At 33.4% G+C, this 26,861-nt stretch overlaps 3 protein-coding genes and 1 long non-coding RNA gene across 4 annotated transcripts; 2 read left to right on the forward strand and 2 right to left on the reverse strand.

Annotated features, from left to right (window-relative positions):
- Positions 1–1,757: 1,757 nt before the first annotated feature.
- LOC108488891 (uncharacterized) lies at positions 1,758–2,692 on the reverse strand. Its single transcript, XR_001871826.2, has 2 exons — positions 2,288–2,692; positions 1,758–2,048 (listed from the first exon to the last, which is right to left on the reverse strand). It is a non-coding gene; the product is annotated as an uncharacterized LOC108488891 (long non-coding RNA).
- A 3,484-nt stretch (positions 2,693–6,176) lies between these two features.
- On the forward strand, positions 6,177–6,782 carry LOC108488333 (uncharacterized). Its single transcript, XM_017792614.1, has one exon. The coding sequence runs from the start codon at positions 6,177–6,179 to the stop codon at positions 6,780–6,782; it is 606 nt and encodes a 201-aa protein (XP_017648103.1).
- Positions 6,783–12,420: 5,638 nt separating this feature from the next.
- Positions 12,421–14,235, forward strand: LOC108488334 (uncharacterized). The gene is made up of 3 exons (XM_017792615.1): positions 12,421–12,762; positions 12,862–13,092; positions 14,083–14,235. Exons 1-3 carry the CDS (start codon positions 12,421–12,423, stop codon positions 14,233–14,235), a joined length of 726 nt encoding a protein of 241 aa, XP_017648104.1.
- Positions 14,236–22,669: 8,434 nt separating this feature from the next.
- LOC108488786 (uncharacterized) lies at positions 22,670–23,398 on the reverse strand. The gene has a single exon (XM_017793070.2). The coding sequence runs from the start codon at positions 23,206–23,208 to the stop codon at positions 22,996–22,998; it is 213 nt and encodes a 70-aa protein (XP_017648559.1). The 5' UTR covers positions 23,209–23,398; the 3' UTR covers positions 22,670–22,995.
- Between the last annotated feature and the right edge of the window lie 3,463 nt (positions 23,399–26,861).

Genomic DNA, 26,861 nt, shown 5'->3' on the forward strand with positions numbered 1-26,861 from the left:
TTTCTCTTTGCTTTATTTTTACAATTTGGCTTGTGCTGGTTGTACATTTGTACAGGACTTGGTCCTCAATTGTTTGTAATGGAGGTATTAGGGAGATTCGCGTTTCTCTGAATAATAGTATTGAGAATATTAGTATAAGTTTACCTTGGATAGGGTACCTAATACAATTTATCCAACAAGTGACTTGTAGACATCATAATTTATAGAATGACAACGAGATGATATCATTTACACTTTAAATTAGTTATGGTTTTATTATTGTAAGTCAAGTGATACCATGGATAAGTCATGTACCCAACATATTAACTTTCAAACTATTACCTTAAGGGCAGATATTTTTAATATATCAAAGCACATAAGTCTTACACACACGGATATTCACTTACACAAGATTTAAGTATGTCACATTATATACGTCACAAGTAAATAAATTCATAAATAGATTAAGGATAAATTCAACTTGGATGTTGTCCAATATATTGTTAGCCTAGACAGTCACATTTATGCTTATATTTCTGGGAGTCAATTCAACTCTAATAGCCATAAAAAGCTCTCTTTCAAATTAAACTTATTGACAACACAATAGTCTTGACATGAATCATTTCCTTAATCTAACTCATGGTTATAGTCAATTTAGACGACTTACCGAGTCAAATAAACATGTTGTTAGTAACACTATTAAATTACTAAAATTGATGTATTTTAGAATATTATAATTTTGATATAAAATTATTTATTTTATTAAAACATTTTATAATACAATTTTATAAAAATTGATTGTATTACTATATGTAATTTTATATCAAATTTTTAATATTTTAAATGTGATTATAGAAGATATACTTTACTCCAAGATACAATAAATTTTACTATCTAACAAAAATTAATAATTTTTCACAATCTTTTATGATTTCTAATATTTTTTTAAATTTTTACAATATTTTAAAATTTCTAATAGTTTTATAATTTTTTAAAATTTTTAAAAATTACACATAATTTTATTTATATATATTTTGTAATTTTATAATTTTTTATAACTTTTTTATACTTTTAAAGATATTTTACGATTTTTTTTCCAAATAATAGCATTATTGCAATATCAATGTATGCCACAGAAAATTTATGATTAGTTAGATATCTTAACTAATTTTTTAACATCCAAATGACTGAACCATAAATGTTTAATACTGTTTAGGATTGAAATGAAAAAAAAAAACTTTAAAGGTAAAAAAGAGTATGCTTTAGGCACTAAAATATTCCTTTAAGCATAAAAATTCTAGACTAAAAATAAATAATTGTAAAAATTGTTATTTGTTACAACAAATGTACTTAGAATTTGACACTTCCACAATGGCACAATCCATTTGTAAAATTCATGGATTTGGGCTTTGAATTTTTTGTGTATGATTCCACCATTCCCTGTTGAGTGGCCTATGAATTATTCCTTTTCCTTAGAGTTAAAAAATTAAATTGTGCAGCCAATACGCCACCAACATCCTTGCCATTTGTGGTAGCGCTCTATGCTTCTTAACCTGAAGGTCAATGGTTCAAGGTTGGTTGGTGGCGATGATGGAACTATGATAATGATGATGATAATAATTTACTTGAAATAAGGTATTCTAAAATACCTTTTAATTAATTATTTTTTATAAAATATATTTAAAATAATTTAAATAATTAATTAATTGGGTGATATATATGTAGATTGTAATGTAGGTGTCATATTAATAATTAATTATTTTTTTTATAAAAGGATATTTAAAATAATTAAAAAATAAAATTGTAAAACCAAATTTTTGCCTGGCTCAAGACCCACAAATAAATAAACAGAAAATAAAACCCAGATAGGCCCAATAAAAAACCCCCAAACCTTAGCCCAAAATTACAAACCCAAAAGTTTAAAATTTTCCAGCAAAATAAGGAAGATAAGAAACCCTAGGCTACTCCATGCGCAGCCACCGGTAGTCACCACACACTCCACCTCACACGTCCGCCCCAGCCCGCGTGTAGCACTTCCCACGCCTGTTCTCCCTCCACGTCTTCGTGACCTACGACGTGAGCAAAAAATAGCAAGTAACCGTTGTAAAAATGGCTATAAAAAGCCACGAATATTCTTTGTTTTGGGAGGTTTTTTTTTAATACGAAAGAAACACAAAATCAGTAGAGAACAACTAGAAGAATATTTTGAAGGTGATCATTTATTGTAATTTATTTCTGTTTTTTTCTTCTTTTTTTTCCATTTTTCGGATCCAAAACAAAGACGAGTTATAAAAGAGAGGAGTCTTACCGGAGTTACGTCGCGCTCGCGCCACTGGAAGGCCCTGCTCCGACCGTCGCAGTTGGTCTCGGCGGCGGTTGAAGGCTTGGTTATTAGCCTTTCGGCAGGAAACAAGGGGAGAAGGGGAAAGTTTTCAAGTTCTAAGTTTTTTTTTAAAAAAAAACAAAGTTAAAATGCTTTTTTAAGGAAAAAAAGGGATTTTGAAATAGGTTTTAAATTTTAGTAATAAAATAAAACAGTATTGGGGAAAGGAACAGAAGGCATTTTAACTTGGTCTATGCGCACATTATCTTTAAATGGTTAATTTCCGCTTTTGGTCCATTCTCTTTTGCGCTGACTTGTAATTAAAACCTGTTTATATTTTCCTTGTTTTCTAAATTGTCTTAGGAATTTGCACGTTTATTCATTTCAGTCCACGCTATAATGAATCGTTTTGGGGCATGGTTTATTTATTTTTTTCGTCTTTGCGAATTTGCGCGCGCTACATTTGGGTCCTGATTTTGGTTTTAACAGTTTATTTTATTTATTAATTGTCCCTTTTAGTTTGTTTTTATTTTAATTGAGTTTTTTTTTTCCTTTCCATGTATAATTCATTATTTCTTAAATTTATTTGGCACTCAACTTTTAAAAATTTATTTTAATATACTTTTTAAGTTACCTAAATAATTTTGTACTTTGTTTTTATTTGTTTAAATTATAAAAATATTATTGTAAAATTCTATTTTATGTAGTATTGTTTTAAAATTCTTGTATAGTATTTAGTTAAAATATCTTTATATATTATTATTATACGTAAATATAATTTATGATAAAATTAACTCTACTCTATATACAATATTGTTTTCAAATTATTTTATGCAAATATTTTCTTTTAAATTTATTATATATATATTTCCTTTAAAATTTATTTAAGTACAATTTGGCATTCTTTTAAGGATCCTATTTTAAATTGTACATTTTATTTATTTTAAATATAGTGGTATCTTTGTATATACATTATTTACATTTTTTTATTATTTTCATATATATATATATATATATCATTAGTTAAATCAATTGGTTTTGTTTGAAATTGTGTTGTATATTATTTCTTCTTACATATTATATTTTAATAATCGTTTATATTATCGGTTTTATATACATATAAGTTATTTTGAATTTTAACATGTTTTATTCCTTTGTATATTGTTCATATGGTTCTTTAAATCGCTTTGTGCTATATTGATTCCTAGTTTTCATATTGTTTTGTGTATTATGTGTCATATTTTTTTGGTTTTCATATTGTATTTACATTTTATTGTTTCATGCATGTAGTTATGTTTAATTTCTTATTATTGCATCATGATTTTAAATTCCAATTTTTGCCCAACTTCAATCGCTTTTTACCCTAAAGTAAACCAAACAAATGTATTTTGAGTCAGTTTCATAATTGCTTATTTGAAAGCTCTTCAAAACAAGGCAATGTTTCGTGTTTGGAAATTCGGGAAATTGTGCCCTAACATGCTGGGTTTCGATTTTTTCGTTTGGCTAAATAACGGAATACCCTTTTAAGATTTCGTTGCGTTTTGGAAATCATGAGGTGATCTCAGTTTTTGGAGGCTTAAAATATCGTGTCCTAACGTGCTGGATGTGGAATTTCATTTCTTCGGAATGAGTGAATCTTAAAATTCAACTCGAGTTATTCACACATTTGTAAAGGATCGTATTTTAATGTTTTTCCAAATTTTCAATATTAGGATATTAATTAATCAATTGGTATGCGTTACGAAGGTGCTAACCTTTCCTTGTGCATAACCGACTCCCGAACCCTTTCTCTTAATTTTCGAAGGCCTAAAATTATTGTTTTAATAAATCAAATGTTTTATTAAAATAATCAATCTCAAGTGATCCGATTACACCTCAAAAAGATCGGTGGCGACTCCATAATTCGTTTTTAAAGTCGATCCCTGTTTTTCAAACTTTAAAAATGGTTTCGACAGCTTGGCGACTCCACTGGGGAACAATAAGTGAGTCAAGCCGTAAAATTGATTATTTTCTGTCCTTTTGTCAAAAATTTAAAATTTGGTTTTTAACATACGATCTTTTTAATTGGTGTTATGGTTTTCATTATCTTATTCATGTTTTGTGTTGGAGTTTTTATGTCCTCTCGCATTGTATTACATAATCGTTGTGGTCACACCTTTTAAGTGGGAGTGAGAAACTATGACTTTGTGAGGTTTTCACCTCTGCATGGGCTAGTGGATTACTTCCAGCATACATCTGTACCTATGTCTTCGTGAGGTTTTCACCTCCGCATGGCCATAGGGAAATGTATTCCCCTGAACTGAACTCGATCCACATGAGCCTATAATGGGTGAGGGTTGAGGAATCTGTTGGTTCAGGTACCCTTTTCTTAGAACCAAGCCACATATAGTGAACTCTAGGAGCCCGCCCTAAGTAGAGCTATGTTGAACCCTAGCGATTACCCAGTTAGGTGTTTGATTATTTTCTATTTTGCTTTGATTTTTATTTTTCGATACTAACTTATTTTGTTTTGTTGTGGTTATGTTTACATGTCATTTCATATTAAAGAGGTGTCGATTTCTGTTCGATTGCTAAATTAGAAAGCTTGTTATGGAGAGCGAATTTCTTGATAAAGTAGAGGATAATGCGGCTGTCCGTATGTGGTCAGAGAAGATGCAACTTGAGAAAGGGAATAGTTTAGCCAAGGGGTATACATTGGGGTTGTTGGACTTCATTCGCATCAATGTGACCCAAAACGAGTTCTAGGAATTGAGGGATATATGGGCTCGTTGGGATGATGAGACTAAGCAGTTGTTCTATCAAAGTTATAGTGACTTGCCCTACTTGCTCGATATCAAGGTAGACAAGTACTTGTTTAGGGTTATGGCTCAGTTTTGGAACCCAGTGTATAGTTGTTTCACCTTCGGGAAGGTGGACTTGGTGCCTACTGTGGAGGAGTATACAGCTTTGCTTCGTTGTCCAAAGGTTCTAGTCGAAAAAATTTATTCCAAGGCTGCTAATGCCCCGGCTTTTGTAAAGAAGTTAGTGAGTATCACCGGGATGAGTGAACAATGGGTTACAGCCCGAATTCAGCAAAAGGGTGATGGTAAGTGCATTCCTTGGGTGAGTTTGAGGGACCTAATCGTAGCACATCCAGATACAAAGAGGAAAGTTTACGTTTTCGCCTTGAGCATCTATGGTTTGGTAATTTTTCCAAAAGCTTTAAGGCATATAGATGAAGCAGTTGCTGACTTTTTTAATCGACTTAACAAACGGGTCATACCAGTACCTGCAATTCTGGCCGAGACATTCAGATCTTTGAGTGCATGTCGGAGGGCAGATGAAGGTAGATTTATAGGGTGTATGCAGTTATTGCTGGCTTGGTTCCACAGCCATTTCTAGAATGTGTATAAGGTTTCTTATCGGGTTTTTTTCCAAGATTTACTCCCTATTAAAGGAAATAACAGCCATGTCCAGGAGAGATGACATATCAGAAGAGAATTGGATCGCGCTCCTCCGAAATCTTCAGGAAGAGAACGTTGAGTGGAGAGCTCATTGGTTTGTTCCTGATGAGATCCTCTATTGGTGTGGAAGTTTTGATTGGGTACCTCTGCTTGGAATTTGGGGAGCTGTTGGATATGCCCTTTTGCTTGTTTTAAGACAATACAGGTCAAGGCAGTTTATACTAATGACACATTGACTAGCCCAGAGTGAGTTCTCGTATAGGGAGAATAATTATAAGAAGAAGGTTTGAGAGATTTCTAATTCTTAAAAACAGATACGCTAGAGGAAGAGGTTCGCTGTAGGATCAATGACGACTTCTGAATATAAGGGATGGTTGAGTAAAAGGATCAATGATAATGTCCCTGTGCCAAATTTAGAGGACATTTAATCGATGGAAGAATACTTGCAAGTAATTCCCTCTGAGCTAAAAATCATAAAACAGGACTTCGAAAAGATAAATTCGGAGTTAGGAAGAAAGATAGAACAATTGGAGGAGGAAAAGATACATTTGAGGTTGGATGTCGACATTCAGAAACTCGAGACTGAGAAGTTGAGAAAAGGGAAAAGGAAGGTTGAAGAAGACTTGGACAGTTTGAAGACCAATTACAAGAAGCTGCGTATGTCGATGAGAATTGCTGGATTGGGAAAGACGTCAGAGCAGTGGCGACAAGAAGTTCAAGGGGAAAAAGCTAGGGCTGATCAGTGGAAGAAGAGGTTTCATGATGCTCGAGCACGTGAAAATGCCTTGAAGAAGAGCTTGGTTGAAGGCCAAGATGAGAGGGAGATGTTAGTAGCTCGAGTAGCGAAACTAGAGAAGGCATTACATCAGCACCGTAGTCGTAACTCCGACATTGAATTAAGAGCTAGCCTGAGCAGGATTGAGGATTTGAAAAGGAAGTTAGAAGAACTCGATTCTGCATTACAGAACTATGAACTTCGAATAAAATTCCTTGAGTCGAATAATGAGCAGTGGAAGGAACAACTCCGTCGATCGTAAGACTAGGTCAGGGATAGAGATCATATCATGGGTGAAGTCGTGGCTCAAATTTGAGAATTGGCCGATCATTTGCAGACCTTAATGGTTCAAGCTGATGTACTCAGTGTGAAGTATAAGTTAGAGTCGGACCGGGGTCGTGAGCTGGCTAGCCTTCTTAAGAAAGTTAAAACTTTGGGCATTAGGACAAAGTCGTATAGATGATCTATTTTATGTAAAGAATTTTACTTTCTAATAAAGTTTTTTAAATAGAATTGAATCAGAATTGACGTCTTTTTATTTTGTATTCATCTCATGCATTTTCATTTCATCGCATCATGTGCATTAAATTTCACAAAAAGAACACTAATTAATTTGAAATCGTATTATAGTTATCCTGGAACATCAATACTACACATGGAAAAAAAACCAAAGCTATGGATTAAAGATTTGAAAAATTAGAGCAAATGCAGAAAGAGATGCAGGATCAACTGCAATTACAAATGCAAGAACAGTTGGCTGAGATTTTGTAGGATATGAAGGATCATATGCTGGAATCTCAAAAGAATATGATGAACCAATTTTCTCAGCTACTAGCTGGAAGGCCAGAAAAAGGGAAGAGTCCCATTATCAATAATGAGGACGATAGTGAGATCCTTGCTTACCCACTAGGTTTCACCCCAATAAATACCCCAATGCCACTATAAGGGGTGTCTGTCAATATCAAACCCCATTATCAGACTGATACTTCAGCATCCATAAATTTCCCAATGGCCTCGAGTTCTAACCCTGAAGATAGTCAGCCAAATCCTACAGTCCCTGATCTTGATAATATAGTGGAAGTAGGAAGGGTAGGAGCTAAATTCTTAAAGCAGCTGGAAGACCGATACAAGTGGTTGGAGGAGAAATTCAAGGCGTTGGAAAGCGCTGATTATCATTGCAGAATGGATGCTAAGGAGTTAAGCCTAGTCCCGGATTTGGTACTCCCTCCGAAGTTTAAAATGCCAGAGTTTGGAAAATACAACAGAACCAGTTGCCCTGAGGCTCATATCATGATGTTTTATCAGAGGATGACTGGTCATGTCAATAATAATCAGTTATTGATTCACTGTTTCCAAGACAGTTTGTCTGGAGCTGCGACCAAATAGTATAATCCATTGAATCGTAGCTAAGTTAAATCGTGGAAAGACTTAGCACAGGCCTTCATGAAGTAGTATGGCCATGTGACGGATATAGCGCCTGACAGAATCACGTTACAGAACATGGAGAAAAATTCGAATAAAAATTTCAGGCAATATGCTCAGAAATGGAAGGAAGTTGCTACACAAGTCCAACCGCCATTATTGGAAAAAGAAACAACCATGCTTTTCATTAATACCTTGAAGACACCTTTTATTAATCACATGTTGGGGAGTGCGACTAAGAGTTCGCGGACATAGTGATGTTCAGTGAAATGATAGAGAATGCGATAAGGTTCGAAAAGATAGAGGCTGGGGAAAGCACCAAGAGGTCAGCCCTAAAAAAGAGAGAAAATGAAGTCAGCAATGTAAGCATGGGTTATACGAAACCAATCACAGTAAACCAGCCGAAAGCGGTAGCCACGGGTCAGCAAGCTTCGCCAAGGCAAGAGCCCAATACAAAGCAGAACACAGAGAAGCCCCAGTTTACTCCCATTCCAATAACGTATCGGGAGCTGTACAAAAGTCTATTCGATGCACACGTTGTATCCCCGTTCTACTTAAGACCGTTGCAACCCCCATACCCCAAGTGGTACGATGCAAGTGCCCAATGTGAATATCATGCAGGAATCACGGGACACTCGATAGAGAACTGCACCTCTTTCAAAAATGTAGTTGAAAGGCTTATCGAAATTGGTGTTGTGAAATTCGATGATGCACCTAGCGTAGGAAATTCGTTACCCAACCATACTAATAATGGGGTAAACGCGATGGAGGAGAATTAAGTTAGATGTGGCAAAAGTGAAAACCCCGACGAGGGAGGTTTTGAAGAAGATGGTGGAAAGAGGTTTAATCATGCGAGACTTTGGGAGTAAATCCTGAGAAGCGGGGAACTATTGTGGGTTCTACGAAGAGGAGGACCATGAGATTGAAACATGCAATGAATTCAGAACCCTGGTACAGGGTCTAATGGACAACAAAGACTTAGAGTTCTTTGAATTTGTTGAGGAGGAAGATGTATGCACCTCGGAGGAGGGTTGATAGAGAGGGTCTCTGAGGTCAATCACTCATTGGTGATCATTTCATGACCGAGAATTAATGAAGCTGGAGCAAGAATGGTGCCAAGAGTTGTGATTCAGAAGCCCGTGGCTTTTCCTTACAAGGATAGCAAAGGGTGCCTTGGAATTATAACTGTAATGTGACATCATCAAGAGAGGGAGTCCGTCAAGACGCCAGATATCTGGCCCAGAGCTCGTAAAAGGGAAATATTTGATGTTTGAACAGGGGGAAGAGAGGAAAAAACCACTGGTTAATGAACCGGTAACTAAGGATGAAGCTAAAGAATTTTTTAAGTTCCTAAAACACAGTGAGTATAGTGTTGTGGAACAGTTGCACGAGCAGCCAGTACGCACATCAGTACTAGCTCTGCTCCAAAAGTTAGAGGTATACCGTAATGCGTTGATGAAAGTGTTGAACGAAACCTATGTCGCTGAAAACATTTCGGTGAACAAGCTAGACCGTCTTGTCAGCAACATAAGCGCCGATAATTTCATCTCTTTCAATGATGATGAGATACCGCCTAGGGGCATGGGATCCACCAAAGCTCTATACATCACTACTCGCTTCAAAGGGTATACATTACCAGGGGTACTAATTGATAATGGATCGGCGTTGAATGTCTTGCCCCTATCCATATTGAATAGGTTGCCAATAGACAGTTCTCATATGAAGTCATGCCAAAACATAGTGAGAGCATTTGATGGCACTGAAAAGAAGGTAATGGGAAGGATTGAGGTGCCTCTTCTGATCAAACCGAACACATACAAGGTAGATTTCCTAGTCATGGTTATCAAGCCTTCTTATAATTACCTATTGGGGAGACCATGGATTCACTCGGCAGGGGCAGTACCATCATCGTTGCACCAAAAGCTAAAGTTGGTGACAGAAGGCCGGCTGATAACGATAAACGTAGAGGAGGACATTATTGCATCTATCACTAGTGATGCGCCATATATCAAAAATGATAATGAGGCAATAGAGTGTTCATTTCAGTCATTAGAGTTTGTAAACGCAACTTTCATCACTGAAGGAGACAGGGTTCTAATGCCAAAAATATTTGAGGCTACGAGGATGAGCTTGCAACTAACAGTGGGAAAGGGGGCATTGCCTAGAAGGGGACTTGGAAAGTATCTTCATGGACGAGTTGAGGTCCCAGTTTTGGCTAATAAATAGGATCATTTTGGCTTAAGGTATAGGCCAGATGCAAAGTAAAAGAGAAGGGAGATGGAAAGGAGACAAGAGAGACGAAGAGCCCAATTGAGTAGGGCAAAGGTCAAGTGGGAATCAATGACTTTTCCCCATATTTCCAATACATTTATGTCAAGAGGAATTATCTATCCTGAGCCGAAGATAACAGGAGAAGGAATGGCCGAAGATTTGATGAGAAGCTTGAACATTAACGTCATATCTGAAAAGAAGATGATGGAAAGAGACTTGGCAAACATTCGCCCTTATGAGCCTGGAAGTGTTCTGAACAACTGGACTATGGAAGAAATTCCTGTAGTTTTTAGAGCTAATACAGAGTAATGTTCAAAACACACTTGTTGTTTTAAAGCTTAGAAATGATAAGAATCTTTTGTGAAATAGGGTCGTGTTCAAAACATCTTTATTTCAATACAAATATGCTTTTATGTCCTATTCTGAGTAAAATTTCTTTCTTTTCTTGCATTTCATATTTAATCATGCCATACAAATACGCTATTCTTATATTCTTTTATTTTTCTTGGCTATCATTTCATGCCAACAATAGGTCTCTAGATATCAATGATATGGGTGATGCTGTTATGGACTCAGAGTTTCTTTTTGAGCGAGACATGTGTCTGGAAGGATCTTAAGATTTTGAAGATGATAAAGACTGTAGCTTACCTCCAGATTTGTTAAGGATAGTAGAGTAGGGGGAGAAACAGATTCTACCCCATAAAGAGACAATCGAGAATGTGACCTTGGAAGAAGGGAAAGAGGTGAACATTGGAACTTGCATAAATTAGGAAATAAGACAGGACCTCATTGATTTACTGTAAGAGTTCAAGGATATCTTCGCGTGGTCGTATCAGGACATGCCTGGGTTAAGCGCTGATATTGCGGTGCATCGCATCCCTATAAAAGAAGAGTATAAGCCTGTTCAATAAAAGCTTCGAAGGATAAGACCTAATGTTGTAGTAAAAATAAGAGAAGAGGTCTAGAAGCAATTTGATGTTGGGTTCTTGCAAGTTGTTAATTACTCAGAATGGGTAGCCAACGTTGTCCCCGTCTCTAAGAAAGATGGAAAAATGAGGATGTGTGTATATTATAGGGACTTAAACAAGGCCAGCCCAAAGGACAACTTCCCCCTGCCTCACATCGACACTTTGGTAGACAACACGGCAGGTTACTCGTTGTTCTCCTTCATGGATGTTTTCTCTAGGTACAATCAGATAAAGATGTATCCTGAATATATGGAAAAGACCACATTCATAACCTTATGGGGGACTTTTTGCTGTAGGGTGATGTCATTCAGGTTGAAGAATATAGGAGCAACGTATCAAAGAGCCATAGTAACCTTGTTTCATGACATGATGCACAAGGAAATTAAAGTCTATGTCGACGATATGATTGCAAAATCCCGAACAGAAAAGGAGCATATACAGGTTTTGAGGAAATTGTTCCTGAGGTTGAGAAAGTTTCAGCTAAAGTTCAATACAACAAAATGTACTTTTGGAGCCAGTTCAGGGAAGCTGTTTGGTTTTATAGTCAGCAAAAAGGAAATTTAAGGTCGACCTTGACAAAGTCAAGGCTATACAAAAATTGCCTCCGCCGCGCACTCAGAAGGGAGTTCGAAGTTTCCTGGAAAGACTAAATTATATCGCTCGGTTCATTTCACAGCTGATTGAGAAATGTGACTTCATATTTCGCCTTATCAAGAAACACAACCCAGGCGTGTGGGATGATAAGTGCCAGAAAACCTTTGACAAGCTTAAACAGTATTTGTCTAATCCCGTTGTGCTAATGTCACCTAGTCCTAGTAGGCCATTGATACTGTATTTGACAATATTTGACAATTTAATGGGATGTGTGTTCCATCAGCACGATGAGAGAAAGAAAGAAATAGCGGTATATTACCTCAGTAAGAAATTCACTGAGTGTGAAATGATATACTCGTCAATTGAGAAATTATGTTGTGCCTTAGTTTGGACCACTCGGAGATTGAGGTACTACATGTTATACCACACAACTAGGTTAATCTCAAAACTGGACCCTCTAAAGTACATGATGGAGTCGACTGCTTTAAGTGGAAGAATGCCCGGTGGCAAATCTTGCTTTCTGAATTCGACATAGTTTATGTGAACCAGAAGGCTGTGAAAGGGAGTGCAATAGCAGACTTTCTGGCCAGTAGAGCTTTAGAAGATTACGAGCCTTTGAATTTTGATTTCCCTAATGAAGATCTAATGTATGTGGCAACTACCGAAGAAGACATTCCAGAAGATCATTCTTGGAAACTGAATTTTGACGGGGCATCAAACGCTGTTGGTAATAGAATTGGGGCAGTCCTGATATCCCCAAATAGAGATTGTTATCCATTCACTTGTAAATTGGATTTTGATTTCACGAACAATATATCAGAGTACGAAGCATGTATCATGGGAATCCTTGCAGCCATCGAGCGTAAAATCAAGGTGTTAGAGGTGTATGGGGGTTCTGCGCTGGTGATCTATCAGCTCAAAGGTGAATGGGAAACAAGAGACCCAAATTTGATCAACTACCGAGAGCTAGTTCTAGATTTAATTAAGGTGTTTAATGATATCACTTTCTTTTATCTCCTGCGAGACGAAAACCAGATGGCTGACGCCTTGGCTACGTGAGCTTCATTGATCAGAGTAAATAAACAGGAGGATATAAAGTTGATCCAGATGAGTATTTATGAGGCTGCAACTCATTGCTGCAATATCGATGAAGAAGAGAAGATAGATGATTGTCCTTGGTATCATGATATTCTACGATATGTGAAGAACCGTGAATACCTTGATCAGGCTACGAAAAATGATAAGAGAACATTAAGGAGGCTGACCAGTGATTATGTCTTAGACGGGGAGATTCTGTATAAAATGAGGAAAGATCAGGTGCTGTTAATATGTGTTGACGCTGTTGAAGCTAAAAAAATCTAGAAGAAATCCATGAAAGTGTCTGCGATACGCATGCTAATGGGTTCACAATGGCCAGACAAATCGTGAGGTTCGGGTATTACTGGTCCACAATGGACGGAGATTGCATCAGTTACGCCAAGAAATGTCATAAGTGTCAAATTTATGGAGACAAGATCCATGTGCCTCATTCACCTCTTCATGTTATGACTTCTTTGTGGCCTTTCTCAATGTGGGGCATGGACATCATTGGGCCAATTTCGCCGAAGGCTTCTAACGGACATCGATTCATCTTTGTGGTCATCGATTACTTCACCAAGTGGGTAGAGGCTGCTTCATATGCCAATGTCACAAAGTCGGCAGTCAGTAAGTTCTTGAATAAGGAGATCATATATCGATATGGCATGCCAGAAAAGATCATATTTGACAACGCGTTGAATTTGAATAACAGTGTGATAGTGGAAGTCTGTAGGGAATTCAAAATTAAGCACTACAGCTCATCACCATATCGCCCAAAAATGAATGGTGTGGTTGAGGTAGCCAATAAAAATATCAAGAAAATCGTGGGGAAAATGACTGAGACTTACAAGGATTGGCATGAAAGGGAAAATGACTGAGACTTACAAGGATTGGCATGAAAAGTTACCATTTGCCCTCTATGCCTATCGAACATCTATCAGGAATTCTACCGGGGCAACACCTTACTCATTGGTTTATGAGATGGAGGCAGTTTTGCCCATTGAAGTCGAGATTCCTTCTCTCCGGGTTTTATCAGAGTTGAAGCTTGACGAAGCAGAATGGATCCAGTCCCAATATGATCAGCTGAACTTGATTGAAGAAAAGAGGTTAAAGGCTATCCGTCATGGTCAAATGTACCAGAAGCGAATGATGCGAGCGTACAACAAAAAGGTTCGCCCTAGAGTATTCCATGAGGGAGACTTGGTATTAAAAAAGATCCTCCCTTTGCAGAAAGATTTTAGAGGGAAGTTGATGCCAAACTGGGAAGGACCTTATATGGTAAATAAGGCTTTTTCTGGAGGAGCACTGATATTAACTGAGATGGATGGTAAGAGCCTGCCTAACCCAAAAAATTCAGATTCAGTCAAGAAGTACTTCGCTTAAAAGGTGAAAACCCGCAAAGGGCGCCTAAAAAAAAAGGAGAGGCCAATGTGAAAACTTGCAAAGGGCGCCTTGAGATCAAAGGGGTTTTGAATTGAAAACCCGAGAAGGGAAATTCAAATTTCGACCAGAGGGGAGACATGTGGTAGTCTTGCTACGCTGGAATTAACGAAGAGGAAGTACGTTACATCTTGAGGCATCGTCAAAGTATTCTAGACCTTCTAGGCACGTGAAGAGTACAAAATGGTTCTCATAGAGTGCGTACGGAGGAGATCAGGCTGCGATATCTGGGGCACTCATTTTTTTTTCCCTTTTACCTATGTTTTATACTCCGACAATATTTGCTTTCTTTGATTAATCCATTCCTTTTTGGATTCTGTTTCTAATAAATTTCAGTTTTGTCTATCTTTATAATCTTTTTCAAGTGCTTATATTGAAATAATGATTAATGGACTATTAACACTTTCATAAGAGGAGTTTTGCCTATTACTTTAAAAGGCTTTAAACAGTGCAGGAACCTGGAATTGGACTTTTGTTTAGAACTTGCCCAACTTAAGGGTAGGAAATATTTGAATCCAAATTGAGATTATCTCTTCGAATTTTTAATTAAAGATATTGGTTGAACAGGAAGGATATTGCGTCAATAACAGAAATAAGCGATGTCAACCTAAGCATAAGGATATTCCTCATTCATGTAAATATCAAGTGTACACATCAGGTCATGACACCCAAGGGGTGGTGTAATAGACTGAATTGATGAAAGATTCAGGTCCTATACTCTTGAGTTGTAGGGGAGGGTTTGGAGATGGTACGAACCTTAGGCCCCAAAAGTACAGTGAAATGGACCCTAAAATTGCAATGGGGCAAACAATTGAGCAAAATGGGTGTTTCTACGGGTCTTCTATTGGAAAAGGCTGGCTGAGCAAGAAGGCAGCATAATACGACAGTGATAAAACTCTGATGAATAACGAGTGATGACACTTTAATTTTTTAAAAAAAGAATCATTTTCATGACATTTCTATATTCATATTATTCATAACAAATATAGTTAGGAGCATTTGATTCATTTCGATCATAGCATCCTAATTACTTAACATAAGCATCACATCTAGTTAGGAGCATTTGATTTATTTCGATCATAGCATCCTAATTATTTGGCATAAGCATAGATATATGAAACCGAGTCTACAGGTCATGTCCCAAAGGACGGTGTAGTAACATTGAAGAAGTGAACCTTATCTTCCTGAAGTTGTAGTGGAGCAGGTTGAAATGACAAGTCTTATCTCCCTGAAGTTGTAGTGGAGCAGACTGAAGATAGTGAATCTTATTTCCCTGAAGTTGCAGTGGAACAGATTGAAGCTATAAACAGATCTGATCTCTCTGAAGTTGCAGTAGAGTAGATTATGGCAAACCTTATCTCCCTGAAGTTGCAGTGGAGCATGTTGAAGTGACAAGTCTTATCTCCCTGAAGTTGCAGTGGAGCAGGCTCAATATGCAAGTCTTATCTTCCTGAAGTTACAGGAAGCAGACTAAGTTACAGATCTTATCTCCCTAAGTAGTAGTAGAGTAGATCGAAGATGGCGAATCTTATCTTTATGTATCGGCAATGGAGCAGATTTTAACCACCAACCTTATCTCTCTAAGGTAGCAAGAGAGCAGGTTGAAGGTACAAGTCTTATCTTCCTGAGGTAGCAAGAAAGCAGACTGAAATTTACAGATCTTATCTCCCTGAAGTTGCAGTAAAGCAGGCTCAAAATTACAAGTTTTATCTCCCTGAGGTCGCAATAGAGCAAACTGAGGATGTAGAATGGATTGAAGGCACAATTCCTATACCCCTGGAAGATGCAGTGGGTTGGAATGGGGCTACTTGAAGAAGATAAGCATAAAGAGGTCGAGATGTGGCAAGATCGGGCAAAATTGGCCTTTTTGTAGTCTTTGCTTCATTCTCGTTACACGACAACAAGCAAAGAAGGGCAGCTATAAAACCCAATTTTTACCTGGCCCAAGACCCACCAATAAATAAACAGAAAATAAAACCCAAACAAGTCCAACAAGAACCCCCAAACCTTCGCCCAAAATTACAAGCCCAAAAGTTCAAAATTTTCCAGTAAAATAAAGAAAATAAGAAACCTTAGGCTACTCCATGCGCAGCTACCGGTAGTCACCACACACTCCACCTCACATGTCCGCCCCAGCCCGCGTGTAGCACTCCCCACGCCTGTTTTCCCTCCACGTCTTCGTGACCTACGACGTGAGCAAAAAATAGCAAGTAACCGTTGTAAAAATGGCTATAAAAAGCCACGAATATTCTTTGTTTTGGGAGGTTTTTTTAATACGAAAGAAACACAAAATCAGTAGAGAACAACTAGAAGAATATTTTGAAGGTGATCATTTACTGTAATTTATTTCTATTTATTTCTTCTTCTTTTTTTTTTTTTCCATTTTTCTCCTTTTTTCCGATCCAAAACAAAGACGAGTTATAAAAGAGAGGAGTCTTACCGGAGTTACGTCGCTTTTCTCATCCAATCGGAAGGTTCTCCTCGACCGTCGTAGTCGGTCTCGGCGTGTTGAAGGCTTGGTTATTAGCCTTTCGCAGAAACAAGGGAGAAGGGAAAGTTTTCAAGTTCTAAGTTTTTTTTTTAAAAAAAACAAAGTTAAAATGCTTTTTTAAGGAAAAAAAAGGATTTTGAAATAGGTTTTAAATTTTAGTAATAAAATAAAACAGTATTGGGGAAAGGAAGAGAAGGCATTTTAACTTGGTCTATGCACACATTCTCTTTAAATGATTAATTTGCGCTTTTGGTCCATTCCCTTTTGCGCTGACTTGTAATTAAAACCTGTTTATATTTTCCTTGTTTTTTAAATTGTCCTAGGAATTTGCACGTTTATTCATTCAGTCCATGCTATAATGAATCGTTTTGGGGCATGGTTTATTTATTTTTTTCGTCTTTACGAATTTGCGCGCGCTACATTTGGGTCCTGATTTTGGTTTTAACAGTTTATTTTATTTATTAATTGTCCCTTTTAGTTTGTTTTTATTTCAATTGAGTTTTTTTCCTTTCTATGTATAATTCATTATTTCTTAAATTTATTTGGCACTCAACTTTTAAAAATTCATTTTAATATACTTTTAAGTTACCTAAATAATTTTGTACTTTGTTTTTATCTGTTTAAATTATAAAAATATTATTGTAAAATTCTATTTTATGTAGTATTGTTTTAAAATTCTTGTATAGTATTTAGTTAAAATATCTTTATATATTATTATTATACGTATATATAATTTATGATAAAATTAACTCTATTCTATATACAATATTGTTTTCAAATTATTTTATGCAAATATTTTCTTTTAAATTTATTATATATATATTTCCTTTAAAATTTATTTAAGTACAATTTGGCATTCTTTTAAGGATCCTATTTTAAATTGTACATTTTATTTATTTTAAATATAGTGGTATCTTTGTATATACATTATTTACATTTTTTTATTATTTTCATATATATATATCATTAGTTAAATCAATTGGTTTTGTTTGAAATTGTGTTGTATATTATTTCTTCTTACATATTATATTTTAATAATCATTTATATTATCAGTTTTATATACATATAAGTTATTTGAATTTTAACATGTGTTATTCCTTTGTATATTGTTCATATGGTTCTTTAAATCGTTTTGTGCTATATTGATTCCTAGTTTTCATATTGTTTTGTGTATTATATGTCATATTTTTTTGGTTTTCATAATGTATTCACATTTTATTGTTTCATGCATGTAGTTATGTTTAATTTCTTATTATTGCATCATGATTTTAAATTCCAATTTTTGCCCAACTTCAATTGCTTTTTACCCTAAAGTAAACCAAACGAATGTATTTTGAGCCGGTTTCATAATTGCTTATTTGAAGTAAACCAAACGAATGTATTTTGAGCTGGTTTCATAATTGCTTATTTGGAAGCTCTTCAAAACAAGGCAATGTTTCGTGTTTGGAAATTCGGGAAATCCTGCCCTAACGTGCTGGGTTTCGATTTTTTCGTTTGGCTAAATAACGGAATACCCTTTTAAGATTTCGTTGCGTTTTGGAAATCATGAGGTGATCTCAGTTTTTGAAGGCTTAAAATATCGTGTCCTAACGTGTTGGATGTGATATTTTATTTCTTTGGAATGAGTGAATCTTAAAATCCAACTCAAGTTATTCACACATTTTTAAGGGATCGTATTTTAATGTTTTTCCAAATTTTCAACATTAGGATATTAATTAATCAATTGGTACCAATTTTGAGCGTTACGAGGGTGCTAACCCTTCCTTATGCGTAACCGACTCCCGAACCCTTTCTCTCAATTTTCGAAGACCTGAAATTATTATTTTAATAAATCAAATGTTTTATTAAAATGATCAATCTCAAGGTGATCTGATTACACCTCAAAAAGATTTGTGGCGACTCCATAATTCGTTTTTAAAGTCGATCCCTGTTTTTCAAACTTTAAAAATAGTTTTGACAAAAATAATTTAAATAATTAATTAATTGTTAATATGATATACATATAGATGTCACGTCAATAATTAACTTTTCCATCACGTTTATTAGAATATATATTAGCTTATTAATTAACTTTTTACTAAACTAAATAGACTTAAATAGTTTAAGTCACTCATTTTAAAGTAAATTTAAATTAATAAAACTTATATTAATATTACAAAACAACATAAGCCTACATAACGGGTGAATTATCAATATATGTTGAAAAAGAAAGAAAATTAAGTAATTTTGGTGGGTGTTTTTTTTATTAAAATTTATTGATTTATATTTTTTTAGAGGAAGAAAAGAAAAAATGTCTTATAGGCCGCGTTTTCAGCCATGTCAGTTAAAAACACGTCCTATAAGATGCATTTTCACTAAGAAAAGATAATTTAGCTCTTTTAGTTAGATGGTTAAATGTTAGTGTTTTTGTCATTTAAGTATTGGGTTCGATTTCTCTCCTACTCACAATTGTATTTTTTTTATTTCATGTTGTTTATAACTTATTATTATTTTTTAATTAATATTTTTGACACATTAGTTCTTTTGGTTAGGTGGTTAGATATTTATGATTTCATCCTTGAGTCTTAAGTTTGTTTCCTCTCATAAGCATTTTAATATGTATTATTTATTTCATGTTGTTTCAAGCTTTTTATTATTTTAATCAATGTTTATAATTAATAAATATATTGTTTTCAAGTTTTTTTAATTTATGTTTTTAATTAATAATTCTTTTAATGTGTGTATTTGAAATATTGTTTTCAAGCATTTTAATATGTGTATTTGGAATATTTACTAAAAATAATGATATTTGTAATAAGTATTTGATTTTATAAATAAAAGAGTTATTAATTAAAAGATGAATTTAAAAAAAACTTGAAAATAATATATTTATTAATTATAAACATTAATTAAAAAATAATAATAAACTTGAAACAACATGAAATAAATAATACGTATTAAAATGCTTATAAAAGAAATATGTATTTAAACATAATTGAATTCTCGCCTTTCTGTTAATTAAATTAAATTATTAGTTTAGTAATTCGGGCCATTTCATACTAAAATCTTAAATACATCCACCTCCCAACCACATTGACGTTTGAGTCCAAATGCATGACTAATTCTTAAACACAACCACCATGGTGGCATTTGAGTTAAGACATAAAAAGAAATACTATTGTTGCCATGTTCGCTTATTCCCATATTGATTTGTGGAATCCTGATGTGTTGAAAATAATATGCAGAATGTCTTACCGGCTCTTCTCTTGTCCCCAATGGTTAAGTGTTTCCCACTTCACCTTGACATGGGTATGCAATGCAAACCAAATGAGGTCTTCTAAAATACCTTGAATCATGCCAATTTAGATTGAATTAATATGAGTTGTTAGTTTATTTATAATCAAATCTGAATTTAAATTAATTAAATTTGCATTTTAATAAGAGTGAAATATTAGAAATTAAATCTAAATTTTAATGCCTAACAATATAATAATTTTATCATTGGATTGAGAGATAGTTAACAAAATCTAAAATAACTTAGTGAAGGTAATATAAGAATTGATTGGGTTATTAACACAGAATCCCTTTTTACTTGAGTAAGTAAAAGACTATCCCAAGCTTATGCTATTTCTACCCTCATTTTCTTTTGAATTTCAAATAGTATTCAAGATCCTTTCTTTTTAATTATCTAAAAAATCACTTAATGAAAGTAGATTATTTTTCCATTCTTTTTTTTATTTATTTAAAAAATTCGATGATCCTTTCCCCAACCAAACATGAACTTTTTGATTCATTTGGCTCTCCCACTCAATTATTTCTTATTTATTGGCCAGTATTTTTTTTTCTAATGTAATGGGCTTAATTCTTCAACATATGAACCTTTTCCTGATATCTTCCCATTCAATTACTACTTAGTAATTATTATAATGGTAAAATTGTTTTCTTAAAAAATTATATAAAATTTTTAAAATAATAAACTAATATAATAATAAAATTGTGCTTTAACCTCTGAAAAATTATAATACTAACGTTAATCTCTCAAAAATTATAATTTAAATTTCACCTAACTTCATAGCTAATAATAAAATATAAAAGGATAAAATATGCCATAAGTCACTGTACTATTAGAAAATTTAGACTTTAGTCCTTATACTTTTATTTCTATGAATTTTCAGATTTTAAATCCAGGCCATTTGTTAACAGAGTGTTAAAATTATTTTATTAATTTTATTGGTGTGACATTTTAAAATTAAAAAAGAATCACATGATAACTATGTTATTAGAAAATGATGCTATAATTAACGTTGAATTTAACAGAATAGTTTTAACACGATTAATAGTTGTACTTGAAATTTAAAATCTAAAAGGTAAAAGGATTAAACTTTAAATTTTTGAATAGTACTGGATTTTAAGGCTCTTGGATCCATTTTATAGCGGGAGACATTGAAATGGATTTGAATAAGTACTAGCTTTCCTCTTGTCCTCAATGGTTTAGGTGGTTTGCCGCATAGCCTTGTCAAGGTTCGAGAGCCGGTAACCAAAGGGAAATTAAACTAAACAGAATTAGACCATATTAAATGATAAAAGAGGTATTCTAAAATACTAGAAGAAAAATAAAATGCAAATGAATATTTAAAATATAATAAAATTTCAATTTGAGCTACCCAAAATATGTTAAATATTAAAAATCATAATAAAAGCTAGTGCGTTGATCCATCGAATTGAAAGAATTAAAACGTACATAAAATTATTTAGTATTAGCTTAGCTGAACAGTTTACCCTAGTCTTTAACAACATTAAAAAATGTGATGTGATTGATGTCACATGCTGAGAGTGCACCACATCACCGAGAAAATTCACAAATGGGAATATAAAGAAAAATAGAAAAATTCTAAAGTTTTTAAAATGGAAATCAGAAAAAAAATATAGAACTACATAAATATCCCAGAAGTTAAATTTTTTTAAAAATATGTAAGATTATTTTAGCAGTTTTCTTGATTATTTAAAACATATTGGACCTAAGGGTTTGTTCAATCACTGAAACTGAGCTTTTGGGTGCACACGATGGCATGAAACAAGCATGGCATGTGGGGTTTAGCAAGGTGGTGCTGAAACTTGACAGTATCGAGGCTATCCAGTTGTTAAAGTGTAGTCCGTCTGACAACTATAGGAATGCAGTGGCTCGGGACATCCAGAATATGTTGAAGCGTAACTAAGTGGTAAAGGTGAAGGCATGTATATCGAGCGGGAAATAGAATAACTGATGCATTGGCGTCATCTGCATTTAATCGGTCTTTGGGACTCAGAATTTGTACACAACCTCCGGAGGAAGCTTTGCGGGTTCTACATGATGATATGTAAAGGACAACGATACCAAAGATGTGCATATGTGACCTTTCGTTGTTTCTCTCTTTATTTACGAAAACAAAAAACAAAAAGAGAGAGTATATTTTATATTTTCTTGTAAAAAATACTTTTTACTAATTAATTTTTTTTTTGTCTCTTATCTCTGCCATTCATATCCAACATTTCATTTTTTGGATGGACAAATATGAAAATATGTATTGCTTGCCGCATGGATTAGCTCATTCTTTAATATGATGAAAGAATGAATATTACAGGAAAGGTGAGAATAGAGTATAAATATTAATCTCATCGAATTAGCCTTTCATTTTAACCCAACTATTGAAAAATTGATCCTCATGATTATTCTATCCCTCCAGTTTTAGCATTAAAATTTTCAGTTCTTTAAAGTGGTTTAATGAGGAACTTCTAAAGTTTTTGAAGAGCTTAAGTACGCAAAAGGCAGGTGGGAAGGGAGTAACGACAGCCTTTCCAGAAAATATATGCTACAGCTAACAGCTCAGTTTAGTGTTTGTGGCAAACAGAAAGTAGTAGAAAAGACCTTATTCAACTTATTTATATTTCATAAAAATGGAAAATAAGCTTCACTATTACACCTTCTCTAGCAAACAACAATGAACAAAATATTGAAGAAAACTAAAATTCCTTTCTTAGTATCATAATGATCAATCTGATAAAAATATTCCCGACGAAATTATTATTTCCTATGGAATTTCTGTAGGTAAAAAACTATTACCGCTGAGATTTTCCATCAGAAATAATATTGTTAGAAATGAAAACTTCCGTCGGCAATAGTCATTCCAAAGAAAGTAAAAAGAACATCAAAGGAAAAAGAAAAGGCTAGCCTTGTGTTTGAGGGTTTAATAGATCATTCGATGTGTATGTGAACACCAACTGCAATGACCAAGATGGTGATTATGCAGAAGTATATTATGGCATGAATGAGGATGGCTATTCCACTTGTGCACATGTTCCCGAACTCTATCACTCGAGTCCTCGACGGCAGCTGGAACAACAGCCCTGGCGACAATAGGATGAACAACCCTACCGCCACAAACACAGGTCCCCAATCCGCACTCATGATTTTGCTATCGATGCAAAGGGATCTCTAGTTTTTTTTTTTCTTTGAGAGTTCTGGTCTCTTCCAATACAGATGGGAAAAAATGAAGAGGCGTTTGGAATACATTATGTAGGGCATGAATGGAATTAAATTTCTTGTTGGCAAAGGAGAGGGATATGATGCTAAACTTAGCGAGGAAGAAGAGATTTGAGTTCAAAAGGGAGGTAAGGTATTGTAAAATGTTGCTTCATGAAGAAAGAAAAAATTTCATTGCTTTATTGCTTTAACAAAGATAAAAGAAATGAATCTGGGGTTTAGCTTTTTTTGGTTTCATATAGTTAAATTCTTAAAATATATGATATTTAATAAAATTGGGTTCAAAATTTGAGGTTGAAAATTTGCAATCCCTTTTGTCATAGCAAGTTTGAGTTGGAAACCTAGTATTGTAATCCCTTCAAGTCTTTTCTTGTATATACAAAAATGAACGAAATGAAATGAAAAGCAGCTGATTGCGTAAAGGTAACCTTTTTTTTTTTTTTTTTTTTTTAGGGTGGGGGGTTGGCACGATAAAGTTAAGGTCTTTTGTATGCGTGTATGTATTATATCATGTTTTAAATTATTTATTTATTATTTTTGTCGAGAAATCATTTATTTATTGGTCTCATGATTGATTAATAAAACATAGCTTTTAAAGTTTCAATATATCTAATTTTCAAGGGTTAATATATTATTTGTCACAAAAGTTGCATCTAATTATCAATTTGATATCTAAAATATTTTTGCATTTTGATACTTGAAATTTTCATTCTGTTAACAATTTGTCCTAGTCCTTAATAAAATTCAAAAAGATGATGTGACTTGTTGAGAGTGTACCGTTTCATCAAATTTTATTTTCTTGAAATACATTAAAAAAAACTCACAAATGGATATATAAAAATTAGGAAAAAATCAGAAAATTTCTAAATTTTTTAAAAATCAGAAAAATATAGAGTTACATAAATATCCCAGAAGTTAAAAAATATTTATTTTTATTTTTTAAAATACATAAAACACAAAAGAGAGAAAATACAAAAATTTGGCAAACAAATTCAGAAAATCTCAAAAATTTTAACAAATACATAAAAGACATATAGAAAGTTATATAAGATTTCCACATTTGAAAAATATTTTCTAGTTAAAAATACATATAAATTAAAAAATATTGAAATTGCAAAATTGTCAAAAAATTCAGAAAAATCTAAAAAATTAAAAAATAAGAAAAATATGGACTGATTTAAAATATGAAGTTTGGTGGTGAATGAAAATATAAAACTTAAAAAAAGTGTGCCTTTTACTTTTTTTCTTTATTTTAATAATTTCTTCCCATATAAAATAAAGAAAAAATAACCAAAATCACATTTTTTTTTAATTTTACATTCTCACTCACTGCCAATTTTCATATTTTAAAAGGCACTTGAATTAGATCAAAATGGTTGCTAAAGATTTCCTCGTCTTGAGATATCGGAGTATCACATCCCGTAAGTTAGGACACGATACCATGAACTCCCGAGCGCAAGTTCATCTTTAATTTTAATTGAAATTTCATGTGTTTTGGAACTTAAAAGGATATTTGGCCATTTAGGATCAATGAGAAAATCGAAACCCCGTTGTCGAAACCAGTTTTTATTTGATTTAAAAAAAAGGGGGATCGACTTTTTAAAACGAATTGTGGAGTCGCCACCAATCCTTTTTGTTTAGGTGAGATTGGATCACCTAATAAAATATTTTATTCCATTTAAATCAATTTTGGCCTACGTACATTTGAGAAAACGGGTTCGGGAGCCGGTTACGTATAAGGAAGGATTAGCACCCTCACTACGCCCAAAATTGGTACCAAACTGATTAAGCGATGTCCTTATGTCTAAGATTTAAAGCTATTTTTTGAAATATGATTCCTTCTAAAACATTCGAATGGCTTAAGTTGGTCAACAAAATTCTCTTGTTTCAAAGGTATACAGCATCACATCAGCACGATAGGACACGGTCCTTTATACCCTCGAAAACACGATAAATTTTGACTTCCAGAAGTTTATATGTTGAAAATTATAAAAGGATGCCCAATTATTTAGTCCAACAAAAAATCGAAACCCAGCACGGTAGGGCACGATTCCTCGAATTTCCAAACATTGAACATTGCCTTGCTTTAGAATTTATAAAACACGAGTGAAATTCTAAAGGAATATTCAATTATTTTGAACAAACCGAAAATCAAAACCCAGCACGATAGGGCACGATTCCTCGAATTTCCAAACATTGAACATTGCCTTGTTTCAGAATTTGAAAAAAATACGAGTGAAATTCTAAAGGAACATTCGATTATTTTGAACAAATGGGAAATCGAAACCCAGCACGATAGGGCACGATTCCCCGAATTTCCAAACATTAAACATTGCCTTTGTTTTAAGGAAATTTCAGACGAATAATTGTAAAACCAGCTTACAACGCATTAATTTGACTTGAAATAAAATGGAGTACCTAGTTTTTTAAAAAAGTTGAAAATTATAATGCAACATTTGTAGACTAAAGGAAAAATGAAAACATGGGTTAATATGCATTCATAAAATACAATGCCAATTAACAAACTAATAATTAACAAATTAACAAAACTAATAATTAAGTATAATTAATCCAAGCCAAATGTAATCAAGTTCTAAACATGGATGGAGAACAACAATATAACAAATATAGATAAAATAATATAAAAACAATTAACCCATGAAATACCAAACAATATAAAATTAATATGATACAAAACAACTTCTAAAGAATGATGCATTGATGAGCAAACAACACATGTTAGAATTTAAGATAGTTTGTAGAAAACTAAGAATATATATATATATATATAATTATTTTTTTTAAAATAGATGTTGCAAAAAGAAGACATTTGAATCAAGTAATATGGAAAGTGTTAGAACATTTGTTTAAAAGTCGAAAATATACACAATAACTTAAAATATGAAAGAATAGTAAATATACATAATATGATATAATTACGCATAATAGATTTACCAAACATAAATATAAATAGATTTTAGAATAATTATTTGTGAAAAGTAGCATGAAATCAATAATGCACATAAAATTAAGTTGGTCTATGAATTATATACGTACCATTATACATAAAAATATTTAAAAGAAATACTATGTAGAATACTAGGATAATATAATATAAAGAATCATTCCAAACTAATAACTTTATAAACACAAAGATGAAGTTCCTAAAATAGTTTCATATATACATAAAAACATTAGGCGAGTCATAAAGTAAGAAGTATTTTAAATAGAAAATTCTATTAAAATAATATATATATACAAATATACATAAAAGAACATTTGAACAAAATATTATATAAATAGTGAAAATAATTTGATATAAAAATAAATTTCAAAATAATGATTTTATAAAATAAAATAAAGTTATTCAAAAGGGTTAACGCACACAAAAAAAACAAGATGAATTTTCAAAATCACGATGAATAGAAGACTCAATCAAAATAATATAGTATATAAAATGATTTGAATTAAATATTATGCAAAATTTTAAAATTATATGTGTGAAAAAAAATAATAAAATAGAATAAAATAAATAAAATAAAGAACACACAAATTTTACGTGGAAACCCTTTCGGGAA

Source organism: Gossypium arboreum, chromosome 10 (assembly GCF_025698485.1).
Source record: "Gossypium arboreum isolate Shixiya-1 chromosome 10, ASM2569848v2, whole genome shotgun sequence".
NCBI lineage: Eukaryota > Viridiplantae > Streptophyta > Magnoliopsida > Malvales > Malvaceae > Gossypium > Gossypium arboreum.